At 36.3% G+C, this 20,484-nt stretch overlaps 2 protein-coding genes and 1 long non-coding RNA gene across 11 annotated transcripts in view; 1 reads left to right on the top strand and 2 right to left on the bottom strand.

Moving 5' to 3' along the window:
• Nucleotides 1-12,195, top strand: part of LOC145976676 (protein purity of essence-like) — a 20,225-nt gene extending 8,030 nt beyond the window's left edge. For 6 of the 8 annotated variants that reach the window (XM_083107967.1, XM_083107972.1, XM_083107971.1 and 3 more), the window contains 2 exons: nt 4,805-5,017; nt 12,077-12,195. In XM_083107967.1, the coding sequence (XP_082964093.1) occupies nt 4,805-5,017; nt 12,077-12,190 (327 nt within the window). In that variant the 3' untranslated portion in view covers nt 12,191-12,195. Of the gene's footprint in view, nt 1-3,462; nt 3,579-4,804; nt 5,018-9,006; nt 9,034-9,116; nt 9,264-12,076 lie in introns of those variants that run through there. The other 2 variants (XM_083107968.1, XM_083107969.1) reach the window with 2 other exon arrangements.
• On the bottom strand, nt 841-3,803 carry LOC145976680 (uncharacterized). The gene is made up of 3 exons (XR_014440292.1): nt 1,866-3,803; nt 1,709-1,783; nt 841-1,300 (listed from the first exon to the last, which is right to left on the bottom strand). It is a non-coding gene; the product is annotated as an uncharacterized LOC145976680 (long non-coding RNA).
• Nucleotides 5,875-7,908, bottom strand: LOC145976678 (uncharacterized). Of its 2 annotated transcripts, none has more exons than XR_014440291.1 (3): nt 7,477-7,823; nt 7,136-7,200; nt 5,875-6,856 (listed from the first exon to the last, which is right to left on the bottom strand). XR_014440291.1 is itself a non-coding variant. In XM_083107976.1 (3 exons), exons 1-3 carry the CDS (start codon nt 7,745-7,747, stop codon nt 6,798-6,800), a joined length of 390 nt encoding a protein of 129 aa, XP_082964102.1. In that variant the 5' UTR covers nt 7,748-7,908; the 3' UTR covers nt 5,875-6,797. The 2 variants fall into 2 exon arrangements, 1 of the variants encoding a protein (XP_082964102.1); XM_083107976.1 differs by having other exon boundaries at nt 7,482-7,908.
• Nucleotides 12,196-20,484: the final 8,289 nt, after the last annotated feature.

A 20,484-nucleotide genomic window follows, 5' to 3' on the forward strand; every position in this document is an offset into this window, starting at 1 on the left:
ATATATTTGACCATATTTTGAGTTAAATATATATAATAATAAAATGTTTATTAGTCGTATAATATTTTAGTTGTAAAATCAGGTGTGTATATATTATTCGTGCAACAATTTATTAACGTTTTTAAGACTTAGATTATACCATTTATAGAATAGAATTTTGTAAACATTTATAAATGAGATTTTTCTCATAAATTATATACGTTTTCAATAAACGTTTCTTCGATTACATAAATATACGATTTTAAGAAATAAAATAGACGCAGATACATTCTAGAAACTAAACGTTTCTTTTCGTATTCTTATATAATATTTTTCAACGCATAAAATCCATTTTGTTTTATGCAAACGTAATAAAAACGGATATCATTATCATATATTATACGATTGTATAAAAACCATAAAAATTAAAACGTTTATCTGATATACTTATACCACATTTATACTAACTTTACGTTTAATAAATGTTTAATATTCCATCATGTGTTTATTGGGTAAAGTCCATATCAGATTACGCCTACGCATTGAAAATTTAAGATTAAAGATTGGAATTTGACAAATCAGAACAAAAGGAACTAAAGTTTCTTTGTCCTGATTAGTCAAATTTCAACTTTAATCTTAAATTTTCAATGCGTAGGCGTAATCTGATATGGACTTTAATTTCAACTTTAATCTTGAATCTTAATCTTCAATGCGTAGTCAGATATGGCTTAGGAATTTTTTATTTATAATATTTTTACATATTTTATTATTTGAAAGAATATACTCAATAATATATATATATACACACACAACTCTTATGATAAATATATAATTTATACATTTATGCATACAAACATTAGAAATTATGTGGTATATATTATTTTTTTTCTTTCATGTATAAAAATATACTTTTATTTTGTTTTTGTAAACATAAAAAAATTGTATTTTTCTTATTATATATTTAAAATTATTTAAAATTATTGCATTCTTATACATATTTTATTGCCATATGTAAAAAATAAAGTTCTGTTACAAACCAAAATAAAGAAAAAGATTATTGCACATATTTAAAAAATAAAATTCTATTATAAGCTGAAAGCTTAAAGAAAAATCCAAAATAAAAAAAAATCAATATAAAGCTTAAAGAAAAATCCAGAATAAAAATCAATATAATTATAATATTTCAAAAAATTTCATTTCTTTTTTTCATGTCGTTTCATAGTTTGACTTATTCGATCTCCAGCATGCTGTAGCCAGTTCTTAATTACAGCTTGAATTTTATGCGATGAAATACTTTTCCCACTAACACTGATGATTACTTCTGAAAAAAATATTTATTAATTATAATTTCGTAATAAAAAAATTTACATATGTAAAATTTACATATATTTTGTGATGCACCAAGAGCATGTTACTCTGCACGAATATATATATATATATATATATATATATATATATATATATTCATTGATTCAGTTATTTTGTTATTCATATTAGTCAGTGTACAGAATAATATGCTCCTGCTGCATGTGTATAGTATCACTAAATATATGTAAATTTTATGCCAATGCTCTACAATGTTCACTGAGTGTTTCTGTTAAAATTCTAGAGCATTAGATGCCAGTCTTGAAAAATCAGATTCAAGTCGCTATTAGTGATGTATTATCGTATGTGTTTGTAATGTATATAATTCGGACTAATTTAAAAGTTTGAGACAATAAGATCATACCGATAATAACGTCAGCAAATTTCATGCATCTTGTTTCAATCGTGTTTTTCTGTCCTGTCCATGACAGTTTGTAGGCTAAAAGATCAGTTACGGTTAGTTTTAATGCATTTCTCACATGCTGTTCGCATCTTCTATTTTTGTCAATTTCTTGACTCACACAAATCTTTTTCTCCACAATATAATAAATAATCTCTCTGGTCCATTCACATGCGGTAGATTGATTATAGGTTATGTGGTTTTTGAGAAACATCTTGCGAAATGATTATTTACTGATAACATTTTCAAGAGAAATTAATGAGATATTTGAAAAGACCTCTTAAAGAGCTCTTCCTTCTAAGACTCTAGAGCCATCTATAAATAGATATCATAAAGAGCTCTTTTAAAAGACAGTTTGCAAATAGATACATTTATTGATATCATTTCCAAGAGAAATAAATGAGATTTTGAAAAATTCCTCTTAAAGAGGTCTTTTCAAAGATATCTTGCAAAAAAGATAACTTATTGATATCATTTTTGAGAGAAATTAATGAAGTCTTAAGAAAGTCCTCTTAAAGACTTCTTCCTCTCAATAATGCTCACTGGGATGTTTTATAGCTGATGCACCAGCTCGTGCCTTCATACTCAATCATCGTGGTCACACATCTAGTCAACCCTGTTCTAAGTGCAAAATCTGCGGTACACGCAGTGAAGGTCGTAATGTCTTCAATGATATTAATTATTCTCCTCGATCCGATGAGGAATATAGCATAGGTCCTGATGAAGGTCATCATAAAGAGGGTAAAAGCCCTTTATCAATACTTCCAATAGGTATGGTTTCACAAGTTCCATTCGAATATATGCATCTTGTTTGTTTAGGAGTGATGAAAAAACTTTTATTAGCGTGGGTGTATGGAAAATATTCTCGATTGTCAAAATTATCAGGTAGATCTATTTCTCTTTTGTGTGCAAGATTAAATATTTTCAAAAAATATTGTCCCTCAGATTTTGCCAGACGTCCTAGATCACTCGATACATGCTCCAAGTATAAAGCGACAGAATTTCGCTAATTTCTTCTTTATACAGGTCCTGTTGTAACATATGGTATACTTAATGAGCAAGTTTATAAACACTTTGTATTTTTACATGCAGCTGTAAGAGTTTTGGTCTCGAATTCTCCATCAAGACTGCAGTTAAATTTTGCAGAGCTTGCGCTACAAAAATTTGTTCAAAGATGTGAAAATTTGTACGGTCCCAATTTTAATACTTATAATGTCCATGGTCTTCTTCATCTCACCAACGATGTGAGACATCTTGGTAATTTAGATTCTTTTTCTGCTTTCCCATACGAAAGTAACATGGCTATTTTTAAAAAATATTGCAGAAAACCAGATCTACCCATTCAACAATTCTTTAACAGAATGGCAGAAATAAAAGTTCATAAAATAAATAATAATTGTGACATTGATTCTTCTATTCATGTATCCGTACAGCATAATGCAGCTAATGGGTGTCCTCAATATAGTAAGATTACATTTAACAAAATGTTATTAAGCATAGATATGCGTGATAATTGTTGTCTCTTACATGATGGATCAATTTGCATCATTTTAGATATTGTCATGGATAATAATTTGTATCTTTTGATAGTTAAGAAATTTTTAGAAATTGAAGATTTCTATGATGTTGGTATTATATCTTCTGCTCTGCAAGTATATAAATGTTCTACATTAAGCAGCGAGGTTTTTCGTATTCATTTGGACGAAGTTCGCGCTAAGTGTTACAGAATGCCTCTTTGGAGTTCTACATCAAAGGACGATAGCAGCAGCGATGAAGAAAATCATTCGGAAGTGCTTCAATTTATAGTCGCTGCTATTATACACAGCGAGAGAATGTAAGATTTGTCCTCTAAATTGTTGATTACATTTTTGCAGGAATTGGGATATGATTTGACGTTCTTCTTTTTGCATATTTTTTGTACTTATAATTTTTCTTCTTTTGCTTTTCCATATCTCTTGCACATTCTTATCAAGAAGCGCCGAATTTGTCATTGAGTAGCATGCCATATTATTTACTGTTGCACTTTGTGTTATTTTTGCCTTTCTGCTGTTCTTTTTTCTTGTATTGTTCATAGGTAACATAAGGTATATATATTGCATGTACAAGTTGTTTTGTTAATCTCCTTAATAACTTTATAAGGTTTAATTCTTCTTTATTATTATGAAGAAGTTGTCTTGATTTAAATTAATCTTCAGAAACAGATTACAATATCACTTAATATTGATAAAAAAGGTAATATAAAATATTATGAGACACAAAGGTAAGAATTATCATATTAAGTTATTCTAAAAAATGTTACAATTATCTACTAATAAATATTACAAAATTATCTACTAATATGGTATATACACATGCTGTACAATAAAATTTATTCAACTTAATATCTTCCCTGGCAAAAATGAGACGTTTGTTTGGCGTTTACATGAACGTTTGTGGAAGTTCGTCGAGAGTTTAAAAATGATTAGTAAAGAGTTTGTAGAACAAAAATTGCAACACTGCAGCGTTTAAAAGACGTTTGTACGTTATAGCGTAAACGTAAACGTTTGAAAAGTCTGAGTAAACTCTGTACACGAAGATGTATCAACGTTTACTGAACGTACTCTGAAAAATGTTACCTCAGCATTGCAAAACTTTTATGTAACATTATATAAAGAGTTTGTAGAACAAAAATTGCAACACTGCAGCGTTTGATAAGCATTCAAAATCCAACAGCGTTATGTAAGTGCTCTTACAAAGTTTGAAAAGCATATAAACTCTCAGAAAACCCTCACTCAACGGTTGTTAACGCTTTATAAAGTTTCTTATTTTCGCCAGGGTTAATATTAGAGAAATAATAATAATGAATATTGTCATTTATATAATTATTTATAATTTTTAAATATTTTATTACTAATTATTAAAGATTAATAAGAAATTCTCAAGTATATCAGTTTTTTTTACAAAAATCCGATTTTTGGAAAAATTATACCATATGTTATATGTACACATATATTATATAGCTAATATCAAATATGTCTGCTACATATTATGTATTGTAATTTATATGTATTTTTATTACAGGCACAGATGGAAAAACGGCCAAAGCGAGTTACATCTAAACCATCGCGTTACATAACCACCTCGTCAGATGAAACTCCGAAGAAAAGAAAAAAAGGAAGTATCATTACTGCTGAAGATATCGAGAAGGATGCACATGAGATAAGAAACGCTTTGGAAGAGGATTATTCCAGTTCTGATTCTTCCAATAATTATCCAACTCATACACTACACCCAGTAAGCAAAAAATCATTAACCTAACGTTATTACAATGATATTTTCTAATGTCTAACGTTTTCAAATATGTAGTTTTTAATGTTGTATACAACGTCACTCTGAACAAACTTTGACCCAGATTTCGAAATATCGACAATGTTTCTATAATATGTTTTTGTAACATTCTAATAATACTAAATAAATGCTGATTTAAATTTAATTTGTAACTATATTTTATCATTATATTAACATTAAAAAATATTAATTCTAATATTTATGTGAAAGTGTTAATTACATTTTTCTATAACAATATTAATATTAACAAAATGTTTTCTATGATATATATACATATATATTCTAACATTTATTTAAAATTGTCATTAATATTTTACTTCTATTATAATTAACATTTCATTAACTTTTCATTTTTAGGAAGAAAATGGAAACATCAATATTATTATTATTAATATATTTTATTTCTATTATAAGTAATATATTTCTTCCACTAATTTACAATTCTTGTACACTTTTTATTTTTCAAGAAGAAAATGAAAACGTTACAATTTTAGAAATTTCAAATATAAAAAATTGTTTATATTTGAAACTTCTAAAATTATAACGTTTCTATTTTCTTCTTGGAAAATAAAAAAATGTGAAATTGTAAATTATTGGAAGAAATATATTACTTACAATAGAAATAAAATATATTAATAATAATAATGTTGATGTTTCCATTTCCTTCCTAAAAATGGAAAATATATATATTACGTACTTCATATATTATTGTGTTTATTTATTTTTTATATATAATACAATATATTTATATTATGTGTATGTATGTAGGGAGAGAGAAAAATATGAATGATGATAAGAAAATATCTGTAGAAAAACCTGTATTTATTTATTTCTATATATTTATCTATTTTCATATATAAATATAAAATTAAATTATATAAAAATATAAAAAGAAACAAACATCATTTTATGATATCACATAAATATTACACATTTATGTACCTAAGAGTAATGAAAATAAAAACATCTTAAAGAACAGATATTATATTCATTTGAAATATTTTGCACCATGACAAAATTGTTGCATATAATGTCGCATATAATATCACAATCAGCAGAGGAGAGAATAAAGTAAAAAAAATTTGGTTTGAAACAATGGAATGACACTTTCTGCGTTTTTTTCGAAAATATATATATGTATAACCTTCTGTTATATACTATATAACATTTCTAATAATATAAAATAAAATTCTCTACTTTCTAAAATTCTAATAAAATAAAATGCTCTACTTTGTATTTAATATCAAAGTTCTACCTTGTTTTTACACATTCAAGTAATCTCTCATTTTCTTTTAAAACATATATTATTGAAAAAGGGAAATTGCCTATGTTTCCGGCGAACGAGCCTGAATTCAAGAGCTGTGCGAAAAAGAATGGAAGAGACAAACTATCATCCGCAATGCACGTATTGATATCATCGTTGCCATGGGATGGTATGCTTTCCTTGAATTAAAAAAAAAAACAAAAGCAAACAAACAAATTCAAACAAACCAATTCCCTATCCATTGATATATGTTCTAAGCGTTTTCTCGGGAACAAAAGAAAAAAAGAAAAAAGAAAAGATCAATATATCTAACAGATTTTAAATCACAATGTCTAGCGATCTTTATAACGCGAGATCTATTTGCTCACTTTTAAGTCATACTGTCTTTGGTTTCAATAATTAAAAAAATACATATATCTCTAGTTATATATCATAAGCTAATAACTATATCACAGAGCTTGGTCATGGGTGCAAGCATGTATTTTTTTGTCTCAACTTCCCTCGACAGTAGTATATACCACCTGAAACATTTTAACACAAGTTGATATGAGCGAAGCAAAATCTAAAAGAATATTACAAAATAGTTGGTATGTATGTATATATGTAAATATGTATGCATACTATTTTCTCTGTATGCATAATATTTTTTACTCACTTACATAACTAAAGGCATGTTCCGATAAATACTACCAGTGTACTAAAAATCTATAATTCATTTAACGCATAATATATAATTATTCATCTACACTGGTAGTGTATATCGGAACATATCCCAAATATTGACATGATCTAATAATTACCTTTTTCACACACAATGATAAAGATGATGGAAGCTTTTCTCCCTTGTTCCTTTCTTGCGTTATATCTGAAACATTTTGTCACAGAGATTAGTAGAGCACAATCTGTAATTGTAATTTGCTTCATACATTGGCCGTGTTTCGAATTTACTGCCAGTACTAAAAATCTATAGTTTACATCACGTGGATTGCGTTACGAAAAATGGACGGAACACGACTATGCGTTATAAAAAATGGACGAAACAATGGACTACAATTACACGTTACTTTGAACTAACGTTAACTAATTTTATTTTTGGACTGCGATCTAATTAATACTCTAGAATTATTAGAAAAGATCGTACCTTACGACTTAGCAGTCCTTTGTCCGTGTAATCCGGAAGATAAAACTTTTTCTTTGTTGACACTGAACGGCCTCAAACGAGAGAGATGTACGGAAGATAAAGCTCGACTAATGTCGATGTGTACCGGTGCCGGCAGTCCCACTTCCCAGCATGCCCTGAGCCAATCAGGACATGATATTGCAGTGTATTCGCTTACGTAAGCGCAAGTATCACTCGCTAACCAATTATCGACGTAGTAGCCGCTGCGCGCGCAACTACAAATGTTGTACATCGGCTAGCGGCCGATTCACAAAAAATTTTTATCAAACATGTATTATAAAACATATATTATTTAAATAATTTTATTGTTGAAGAATTTGGCATTGTTTATGCATTTGTTGGATTTTTTATCACACTAATAAAAACATTATTTTACTCTCACTTTATGTATAATAAAACTCACGTTATAAAATGTATATTTATATATATATTTCTTTTTTGTAAGTTATAAATACATTAGAATAATATTAAAAAAGAAACATTTATAACAACACAAAATTCTTTATTGCAATTACGTTATTCTTAATATAAAATTTGTAATAAATTAAAATTATTGCAACTATATTGAATTTAATATTAATAAATATATTACAATAATACTGATAAATATTTAAAATAATGTTTTTGGGATGTTTCTTTAATATTCAAAAATACTATATTATAAAATAATATGTTTAAAATATTTATAAAACATCATGTCAAAACGTTACAAAAATTTACATAAAATTAATGTTTCAAAAGATTGATTTAATGTTTCTTGCTTACTGGGCATACACCTACGAATAATTTGTCACAGCGCACACATACATACAGACAGTCAATCACATACTAATATTCAGTCTCATACAAACACTCAGCAATTAGACGCAAACGTTTCACCATATACGAGCGTTCAATCATACATAAATGTTCAACCACATGCGAGCATTCAATCTCATAACAGCACTCAATTAAATACAAACGTTTCACCACATATTAGTGTTCAACCATATTTAAACGTTCAACCACACGCGAACATTCAATCTCATACAAACACTCACTTAAACACAAACGTTTTACCACATACTAGTGTTGAACCATACATAAACTTCCAACCATACACAAACATTCAATCTCATACAAGCACTCAATTGAACACAAATGTTTCACCGCATTCACAAATGTTCACAAGCATTCAACCAAACATTTCTCATACTGTTCCTACTGTATCGCGCATATCTAGTGTGACACACGCTTTACCCACATATTCCTTCATAAACAACAATACGGAAGAAATTAGTTCAGAGCAGAATATTTCAAGAACATTAAGCAACTCAAATCGATGTGAAGAAATCCCTGCGCTCCAATCAGAGGAAACGGACAATTGGTACATTCATACACATATTTATTTATTATAGAAATACAAACACTATTAGTAAAAGGAAAATATATACGCATTTAAAAATAGATTTATCAAAAAAACATTATTTTAATATCAATGAATGTTTGCAGGAGAACACGCGTAGAAACAGAATTGAAGTAAGTATGAGATGTATTGTCTTTATTAAAACGTGAAATCTATAAATAATTAGTAATACTAATTTTCTATATTTTATTTGCAGAAGGATGAATAAATTATTACAAAATATTTTAAAGTACATGCAAAATCAAATGTCGCATAAACAAATATCGCATAAGCCAGCTATCCTGCCAATCTCATCGGTAGAAGAAATGGAGGCTTTCGAACTCATCAATGATGATTCCTACTCCGATGTCGTAAGTAAAACGAAAAATGATGCCCTTTGTTGTATCTCTGAATTCTGAATAACGTAAAAGTCAATTAAGCAGAAGCCATAAAGTTGATTTTATAATATGCATTTTTATATATTTTTAATTTCTAATATGTTATTTACAGGTGAACTACTTCCGCTAACATCGGTGGCTTTAACTTAAAAGAAGCTGTCAACTTATGCTTCAAAGAAGGACTAAAGGACACAGTTACATCCTCTTTTACTTGGTGGGGCCGCGAAGAGCGACAACGGCCCATGTACAATACGCGTTTTGTTATAGCAATTTATGGTATGATCTTTTATGATTTTTGGGAACATATTTGTCATTATCATGCATATTTCACTTATAATGTAACTTGCATTTTTTTTCAGAGGCTATATGTAATAATAGATACTTCGAAAAACCAACGCGCAGTGAATTCCAGGCGCAAATGCGGGAGGCTCTTCGAACGGCAAAAGAAAGATTGCGAAGCAAAATATGTGGTCCGCGTAAAAAACCCGGCGATGGGATAAATCGAAACTTTTGGAATGATGAACGGAACGTTTAATATTCACTGATAGTTAAAGTAAGAAACAACTTTATTTTTCTTTCTTATTTCTATAATTTTTGCATGTTATTTAGCCATTTGTAACTATGCATTTAATAGAATTATACGTATATAGTAAAAAGATTTTATTTTATTTTAATGATAATTCTATAAAAAGATAATCGTCACGTGAGTTTTATTGAGATACTTTTAATAATAAATGTGATAATAAATGCACAATAATCTTCAAGATACAATCCGTTTCTTAAATGTCAGTCTTATTGTCGGCTGTTTTGGTAACATGCACATTTCGATACATCGAAATGTATCAAAATGTACATGTTATCAAAACAGCCGACAGTAAAACTGACATTTAAGAAACGGATTGTATCTTGAAGATTATTGTGCATTTATTATCACATTTATTATTAAAAGTATCTCAATAAAATTTACGTGACGATTATCTTTTTATAGAATTATCATTTAAATAAAATAAAAAAATTAAGTCTTTTTACTAGAAACGTATAATCTTTCTATGTATACGTATTATCGAAAAATTTATTTTGCCGTTATCTTTCTCTTGCAGAGAAAATACAAGAATAAATTCAGGAAAGAGACAGGTCTAATCAAATGAAGTCAGCTGCTGCTGCTGCGTGCAAACATTTGGGTCGTCAAAAAAATGCCTCTCACAAAATGTCTCTTATTTTATAAACAAAAGATGTACCATTTGTTTGACTTTAATTATATAAATTATATAGCTTTAATATTATATATTTAAACTATATAAATGATATAACTTTAATTATAACTTTAATTATATAAACAGTATTACATTAGTATTACATATATAATAAAATAAAAGCGTATTTTTATATTCATTCAATTATATAAACAGTATTATACATTAGTATTACATATATAATAAAATATAAGCGTATTTTTATATTCATTCAAAATCATAAGGATTCTCATTTTAATAACATTATAGACCAATAAATTCCATGCTGTTTCCATTTAAACTATGCTATTAGGGCCCGGCTGCATAAATGTTGCTTAACTTTAACCTTAGCTTACCTCACTCTTCGTTTCTTTCTGAACAAGGAGGCAAAAAGAGACGAAGAATGAGGTAAGCTAAGGTTAAAGTTAAATAACGTTTATGCAACCGGACCCTAATGGCATAGTTTAAGTGGAAACGGCAAATCCTGCTCAATTTCTGCTGTCAATCTGCCGTCAGATTATGTACGCAGATCCTGCTCAGTTTCTGCTGTCAATCTGTCGTCAGATTATGTGCGCAGATCCTGTTCGATTTCTGCTGTCAATCTGCCGTTAGATTATGTGCGCAGATCCTGCTCGGGTTCTGCCAACAATCTATTGTCAGATTATGTGCGCAGATCCTGCTCGGATTCTGCCGACAATCTGTTGTCAAGTTATGTTTTACAGACTCTGTCGCCAAAACAAAAGCTTAATGCGGACACAGATGGCTACGGTTCTGATGTGGGATAGAGTTCCTCAAGTAAGAGTTAGGACAACGTCCGCCATTAACAGGGAACTGTAGCGCGCGCAATTTGAAAGACTTATATCATTCTATTCTATCATGTATGTACATTCTATTAAATAGATTTATATTTCATTTTTTTTTTCATTTATATTTCATTTATTGCATTTTATCTGTAACAATTTTTAAAATTATCTTTCCAAACTATTTTTATATATAAGTTTAAAGTTTTACATTAAGGTTAGTTATATCTCAGTTTTAAGTTTATAAATTTACAATAAAAGAATACGTTTTATTAATAAATATCACTTAATAATCGTTATATGAAATGAAATATAAAAATTAATTTATTTTTAATACATACCTATACATTATTTACCGTGACACGTCTCGAATAGCTTTGTCTTCTTCCTTCTTCTTTTCTCTGTCTCTTTCTCACTCACTGCTTCCCTACAAATGGCGCGACCAATCAGAAATCATCACGCGGTGTCCTAACTCTTACTTGAGGAACTCTAATGTGGGATTCTGATCGAATTTGCTGCCAATCTGCTGCCAATCTGCTAACATTTTGCTATCTGGGTATATTCAGCAAATTGTTTTGACGTAAAGGCAGTACCTCTGTCAGTTACTAATTCTACTGGTTTTCCAAATGTATTACAAATTTTATATATGAAATATAACTTCATTAGTTCCTGTTGACTTTGTCGCAAACAACCATGTGAATCGAGTGAATGCATCGACTATGACTAATACATGTTTATGATTTTCAGATGTATCCTGCAGTGGACCAAAGTGGTCAGCGTGCAGTATTTGCAACGGTGAGCTGGGCAATGGATATAGAGCAGTCTCTCTCTCAAATCTATTCGAGGAATCGTCCGACATAAGACAAGTAAGACAATTTTCAATATAATCACATACTTTCTTTCGCATGGAGGGAAACCAATAATTTTGCCCTATTCCGAATAACGTTTTCTCTGCACCGCAATGTGCCATGTCATCGTGGTGAGCTCGCAGAATGCTCATTATAATTTTAAGGTCGCCACAAATCCTCCACTGATGCTCCGAAATATTTTATTTTTTCTAGAACGATTTTAACGTTTTCGTAAGACTCTTTGAGGACTGTGGAGTGAGCTATTGGTATAGGAGCCAGGACGTTTGTGTTGTGAAGCAATATCGCCTTCAGACTACGAATAGAGGAGTCTATGAAGAGCCGCCACTCTTCTGGTTTATAGACACCAGCTTTCAAACTATTCATTAGTCCGGCGATATTGTTGCAGTATACTAATTCCTGTGACTTATCCTGGGTGAAAAATGGTCGCAACTCCTGCTCTCTGTTCCTATAAATTGAAATCTTTGTACCTTTTTCCAGGAGATTCTTCTGTTTCAACCTTGAAGCCAGAAGTTCATGAGCTTTTTTTGACAATCCTAACTCTCTTCCTAAGTCACTCAATTCTTCTTGTATAAATTTTTGAGGCATCTCGTTTCTCTTTTCCTGCTCTTCGTCGCTTGCACTTGATTCCTCCGATTCTTCTCCACTAATCTCCATATCTACGTCTCCTCTATCTTCTATTTCTACGGCACTATTGTCGGCCTCACCACAATTCGTTGGAATCAAGACAGCTGGAACCACTTTACGTGTATAGATATACTTGATTTTAGATCTATTTTTCGTATTGAATCCATGAGTGACGGTCATGCAAAAAAAACAATCCTCTCTTGATTCTGGCATGCTCCATACGACAGGTGCTGAGTATTTTAAATTCGAAAGGTCCTTCTTCTTGTAACATGTTGTTAACATGTTATAGCAGTTCGCACAGATGGTATGTGGCACCCAGTTTCTACCCTGATTTAATATATCAGATGCGAAACAATAGTTGTATGCATCACAGACGACATCAGTGATTTCTTTTCCGGATATTTGATGGTACATACATACCACAAACATAACAGAATCGGTCCGGTTTGATCGTCATGTTCATGTTGACTAGAGGTTCTGTCGGTTGTGTTACGTCTTGTAGCTTCATACTTTGTAGAGGCCAAAGTACCCACCTTTACAAAGCTGCGGTTGCATGATGACGACGCCTGTGGGCCCGCTTTCTCACCCCGACCAGCCGCCGATACTGGGGATCCGACTCCCTGCATCGTAAATTTTTTTCGTGTGTTTGCCATGACGGCATGAACGCCGTTATCCAGAGTCTCTGCCGGATCACGGATCAACTCCGTTGCCCACCGTCAACCACGTGGAGGTGCCCTGGACGCAAATACACGAAAAAAAATCGTTCTCGGAAAAACATCTCGATTAAATACGACACTCTAACGCGTGTGAAAGCGTATAAGTCTCTTTCTCACTGGGTCATGGGGTTATGGGGTTTTGGGGTTATGGGGTTTGGGGGTTATGGGGTTGTGGAGTTATGGAATTAGGGGGTTAAAGAGCATAGCTGTTTCAAACATACTGAATTTCGCGGTTTGAACGCTCATAAGTCTCTTTCTCACTGGGTTATGGGGTTATGGGGTTATTGGGTTATGGGGTTTGGGGGTTCTGGGGTTTGGGGGTTATGGGGTTTTGGGATTATGGGGTTTGTTTGGGTTTTTGTTTTGATGTTGTTGAGTTTTATCATTTTTAGCCTATTTTTTGAGGTTAGAAAAAAAACCTGACGTGATGGGGTTATTTGGACATCGGATTCGGTTTCAGCATGGTCGATTACATATAGTAAGGTAGGTCAGGTCCCAGGAAAAATATTGTCCAAATAACCCCATCATTTTTTTTCTAACCTCAAAAAATAGGCTAAAAATGATAAAACTCAACAACATCAAAACAAAAACCCAAATAAACCCCAAAACCCCATAACCCCCAAACCCCAGAACCCCAAAACCCCATAACTCAATAACCCCATAACCCAGTGAGAAAGAGACTTATGAGCGTTCAAACCGCGAAATTCAGTATGTTTGAAACAGCTATGCTCTTTAAGCCTATAAATCATAAAACTTCAAACCCCATAACCAAATAATCGAATAACCCTGTGACCCTCTGAGGTCGGGGTATTTCTCGCTACAAAATCTACATTCTGCCGAACCCAAGGAACAACGACGTGGACGTAGCAGGCTTCTGTTTCCTTTGGGGTGCTTTATTCACGTGAGGTCCCCTTGTTTGTGATAACGCACTTGTTTTTCTTCGAACGATCTACGAAGTGAACACCGCTTACGATTCGCCCTGTTTATTCCTACATCTCGTTTCAAATTCCAACAATAGTCTGCCATCATATTTACACCCCATGTTCCTTGGTAGCGCTTCTCCATATCTTTCATGACTTGATGACATCTCTCTCCCTGCTCCTCACTGAAGTCACCGAGTTTGTCTGGAAAGAAATCGACATGTGAATCTAAAAAATGCAACTTGATACTCATATTACACCCTAAAATCTGATAGTTTTTAATCATATCACTCACCAATTTTTCATAATCCTGACTTTTATTATTTCCTAGGAAGTTCTGAGAAACCTTGCGGAAACTAGTCCATACAGCTTCCTCTGCATCCGTCATGTGGGCTGTGAAACTGGCATCGTTGAAGAGAGTCCGAATCTGCGGACCATCAAAAATTCCTGCCTTTAGCTTGGCATCACTGAGTTTGGGCATTTTCTGCGCTATATATTTGAAACAGTTTCCAGTTTTATCCAAGGCCCTCACGAATTGTTTCATTAAGCCAAGTTTCAGATGCAGTGGAGGAATTAAAATTTTCGATTCATCTATGGGTGCGTTCCGAATTACGCATGAAGCGCGTAGACTGCATAGAAAATCGTTCCGATTTAACCAATGCGCGCATTGGTAGCGCTTTAGTAGCGCTGAGAATTCTCTAGATTGTACTAACCGTACTAAATTCTTAGCACTCCTTCCAACGCATTGACTGCCTCTACTCTCGACTTGAGGCAGTTGATGCGTTGATGCGTTTATGCGATTTATGCGTTTCATGCGTAATTCGGAACGCAATAACAGATAACAGATTCTTTGTGGCGATAAAAAACAACAATTATATGAATTTCCAGTTTTAATTGAAGAGACTAATGAAATAATAACTTTGTTTTTAAATAAAAATGATATGGAGAAAGCAAGCCAAGCTAATATTAATTTTTTTTTTTTTTTTTTTTTTAGAGACAGGAAATGCTTTGCGCACTTAGCGGTGAGACCCGAGGGAGGTACTGACCGCCGTCGTGGGGGACTCCCGGTTCGTCCCAACCCACGTGGGTTGGGCCGGTTTACCACCCAGTACTGACCCGAAATGTCAGCACCGGACCCTAAAACCTGTCTATAGCCCCTGGCCTTTAATAAGGGATTTACGTCCACCGGGAACCGCTTTCGCATAACATCCAGTGGACACCCCTATAGCCTGGTCCGTGAGGACCCTTCCCGAAGGGAGTTACCCCCCTTTCTGACTCATCCCTGACTCTTAAGAGTCTGGAGAGAGAACGGCCGGGCTATTAGCCATTCTCCCCTCGTCCCCGGGGGTACGTGCAATGCGAGCAGGAGCCCTCACTCCTGCTCGCTTCTCCCCGAAAACGGAAGGCGGACAAAACACACCTTCCCCACATACAAAAACGGAAGGCGGACAAAAACACCTTCCCCACATACAAAACGCAGAACGCGAAACCACAAGAAAAAGACAAATAATAAGGGAAACAACAACAAACCCACCCAAAACGGGGGGGGGAGCACATTTACACGCAATAAACGTATCCACGGCCATGGGGCACAAATATATGTGCCACCATTACAACTAAACAGGATTACACCAATATACAAAAGGATACCACATTAAACTAAAAACCCAAGACTATAGACAGAGGGCGTAACCGAACCAACCACTTCCGGATTTCTCCGGAAGAAACATGGCCGCAGCCCCCATAACTACACTAACGTCACAGACAAAACCAATCAAGGGGACGACGACATGGGCTCCGTAGAGCCTTGCGAGTCAGGAGGGGGTCCATCAGCGTCCACAGACGCGCCTCGAACCTCCTCTCGACTACTTACACTTACACCCGTTAACATCGGACTTCCGGGAGTCGGCCCTCCATCCGGTCTGCCTGGCACCTGACGCCTCTGCGTAGGGTTATCTTCCCGGTCTCCCGTATTCTTCCTCGGAGGAACGAACGGGCGAGCACAAACCCGAGAGCCTGCTCTGTGATTCGCAGGCTTGCCCTTCTCAGCGCACGGCGTGCAATGAGGAGACGCCGTACAACCAGCAGCCTTGTGACCCTCCTTGCCACAACGATAGCAGCAACTGCTGCGGTCCGTCCCTGAGTCACACCTCGCTGACGCATGGCCAAAGGCCTGACATCGGTAGCACTGAAGGGGGGCGGCGACCCAACGGCGTCACCGAAAGGGTAATCCAACCCACCCTCAGTCCACCAGCCCGAACGAGGCTCCGCGCCACCCGCTCGGGGCAACGAAGCCACATAGTCCCCACACTCGATCCCGACGAGAAAAACCTAATGGGACCTGCGCGAAGATCTTCTAGCCTGCATTCTCCAGCGGACGCCACCTCCATGAGAATTTCTTCCCGCGAGGAAAGACTCATAAGTCCTCGTATACGCACCTCGCCTTTTCGCATGGGACACTGTACCCTCACATCCTTAGCTGCTGAGAAGGCCTGCGAGAGGGAATCGGCCAATGCATTGGCCTTCTCGACCGACTGTTTACCAGTTACTGACATCAAAAGGCTGCCAGTAACACCCCGGCGCATACGCAACTGTTGGATGCCTAATGCAGGCAAATTAACCTTAGACTTAGCCTCGGCCAGAACCGAGGCATAAGTCCCTCTGCTCCCTTCCTCTTACCGATGGTAAGCGATACCACCGACGTCGAGGGGGCGGGAGCCACCGAGTTACCCCTATCTTTGGTGGAAATGACCCTATTCCTAGGTGCCTTTTTAGGCCTGCGCCTTTTCCGAGACCCGCCAGTGGCAACCCTCACAGAAACCGTCCCCGATCCTGGGGCATCCGCCGAAACCCCCGCAGAAGCGGGGGCGGCGGAGCCCCCGGAAACAGTGGCAGCCACGCGCCCAACAACAGCGCGAACTTCCGCACCCGATGGAAGGGACCCTGACTGAGAGGCCCCTCTCGAAAGAGAAGCCCCAGCACCCTCCTCAGGAGGCGACCGCAAGGTAGCCAAAACTATGGAGGCGATATCTCCCCTCAAATCTACAAGTCGCCGATCCAATAAAGACGACACCTCAGCCAAAGAAACGGGTCGATCCCCCGCCCCAACGACGGCAGGATCACCCGCGACAACATTCGGCGGAGACTCCCCGGGCGAAGCCGCACGAGGTCTCTTCTTCCCAGGCTTCTCAAACATCCAGGCCTCTATAGAAGGGAGCGCCGCGCGTAGGGCGGCTAAACTCCCAGAAATACGTTCCAACTCTTGCTCGAGGGAGGATATGCGACCCCTTAGCCCCTGGTTTTCACTCCGAAGAGCGTCCACCCGAGGATCCGCGGCCACACCCACCCTCGCAGCAAACTCATCAACGATGCCCTCAAGTTTCATCGAGGATACGAGAAGCTCCCTGGAAAGGACTTCATCCATCCCAGAGACTCCCGCGACTCTCTCAACTTGGGAGCTAAATGTCCCGGCCAGCTTCCTGAGTTCCAACGTAGTGATCCCCTGCAAACTGGCCGCAAAAACTCCTCGAGGAGGAAGGTTCTTCCTCCCGACCGCCGTAAGAATTGGACCTGATGTAGGGTCCAAGAGCCTCTCGATGTCTCCCAAAAGGAGCTCCTCCCGCTTGGCCGCGTTGAGGCGTTCTTTCGCCTCAGCGAGACTGACGTAGTCGCCGGTCGTGGCCGGACGTCCGCGTGTCTCCTTCTTCTTCCCAGAGGAAGAAGGATTTAGGGACTTACCTCCTTTGGGATGCTGTTTCCTTCCTGTCAGCAGGCGCTTGTCCTTCGGGGTCCATTCCTCCGAAGCGCGCTCCAAAACCTCCGGAGAGCTCGGCGAGGAAATGGTCATAAAGGAAGGATCCCCTTCCTCTTCCCCATCTCCACTGTCTCCACGAACCACCTCGGGGGAGCGAGGACGCTCAATAGAGTCCTTCCTCGCCACACCAAAACCACTCACAAGTTTACTTAATTTCCGGTGTTCATTGTTCACCACAACACAATATCGCGGGCACCTACGTTCACCGAGAGTCGCTCCATCCCTGATGCGAGACACAATCTCAAAGAGTTTTGTGATCCCGCACTCATCCACACACGGTGCACTCAATTGCGCGTAGACCCTGCAAACCCGGCAGTCCTTCACGCATTCCCAAGCGGTAGCCAGTTCCTCTGGATTCCCCGCCGGCAGAAATCCAGATGGCCCGTCGTACGATGACGACGAGAGGGTGGCCGGGACAGTACCACCCTCCCGCCGGCCCCTGGTATCCGAACCCAGGGAGTTCTTCTCCTTTGTGACGTCTTCCATGATCTGTAACAAAGAAACTGGTTTTCTGTCAGGGTTTTCCTTCCCTTAGGAGGAGACCTTACCTGGTTAACGAAGCCTCCACTCCGAGTGTTACATGGTATTTTCCTTCACCAAGCTCGGGTACCTCGGGATCGCAAATGCCCGTACACCAAAGAGACAAGCTCTATGATGCCCCTGAGGGGAAGCTAATATTAATATATTTTTTTACCTTGACTTATTATTTTATTATTTTATTTTATTTATATTTATTATTTATTTATATTTATTATTATTAATATTTATTAATATTTATATTTATTATTATTTATTTATTTTTATTTATATTTATTATTCATTTTTTTTTATTTTATTTGTATTTATTATTTTATTGTTTTTATTTTTTTTTTTATTATTTTACCATTTTCAAATCGTATTAGCGCACAGAATGCGCAGACACCGTTCCGAATAATTAAAGTGCTTCATGCGCATTGATAAAACGGAACGATTTTGAAGCGCTGCGCAACAGTAATGCAGTCTATGCGTTACATGCGTAAATCGGAACGCACCCAATAAGAGGCGGTTTAATGACGTTTGAGGATCCAGGCTGCAGTGACTTTCGTTTTGGCCATTCCTTCTTTTTGTAGTGATTTGCTCGATCCCTACTGTCAAAAAGGCATAAGAAGCAGGGGTATTTAATGTTTCCGCTCTGCATCAATAAATAAATAATTCTATTAATTACGCGAAGCGCAACGCGTTAAAAGCACGATAGGTGATAGGTGATTGTAAATTTTGTAATAAAATCACTAGCTCATGTCTATCGCACGTAAGTACTTATTTCGTTTGAGTCTCATTTTCGGTTGGGATAGAAGTACAGCTGACTAGTTCGGATACGAACCATATCATAGACATGAATCATGTACTATGTCTGTTACCGAGCGTAACGATGTAGTTTATGTCCACTTTCTCAGGGGGCGCATCAGGACATGCCTCCGCTGAAGCGGGATGGCCCGGATGGCCGCTCTCAGGTTTCTCTCTGTTGAAAGCTACTCGGACTTCCGCCTGGACCGTTGACTGTGACGGACGTGTCTCCGTGCTCTCTCATATTATACATTATAAAGAGTTTCATCTGAGTTCTTTCATCGGTCTCCCCCGTTGTTTTGGGAGTGTATATATTTTTGCCGCCTTCTGAACGCTGCGCTTTTCTGTATTCCTTCATTTTTGCTGTGACTCGGCGTGTTCGCGGCCGCCACTGTAATCTGCTGCGTCACGTTGTGCCCGGCCATCTTTGTTCGACCGGGCGCCCGCGTGGCAACGACACAAAACTTTTTGGTCTGTATTTGACTCATTATGTCCATCCAGGACCCTATAAAAGACCCTATTAATCCGAATCTTTCTTCAATTGACAATGACGCAACTATAATACGCTCAGAATCCGATATGACTGGTCCCAGTGATGAGGACAGACTTGACTATATTGCTAATTCCCTTCCTCCCTTTTCTCCTTCTTCAAGTCCCGCTATGGAAATTGAGATAGACTCTGGATCTAATGATGCCATACCTGTTTTCAGTCGGCGACCGCTGGACTCGACCATTCTGTGGCGATTCCTGTTTCTGCTCTTGGTGCGATTCCGGATTTACGATCGAGCTCCTTGAAACCTGACCAAAAATCGAATAAAAGAAAAAAAGAACATCACAATTCCTTGGCATCTGTGAGTAAACGTCAAGTTCTGGGTGTGGGGGATGGTCA

The sequence above is a fragment of the Camponotus vicinus genome, unplaced genomic scaffold, assembly GCF_025532165.1.
Source record: "Camponotus vicinus isolate PSW18456_S1 unplaced genomic scaffold, iyCamVici1.0 SCAF_9, whole genome shotgun sequence".
Lineage (NCBI taxonomy): Eukaryota > Metazoa > Arthropoda > Insecta > Hymenoptera > Formicidae > Camponotus > Camponotus vicinus.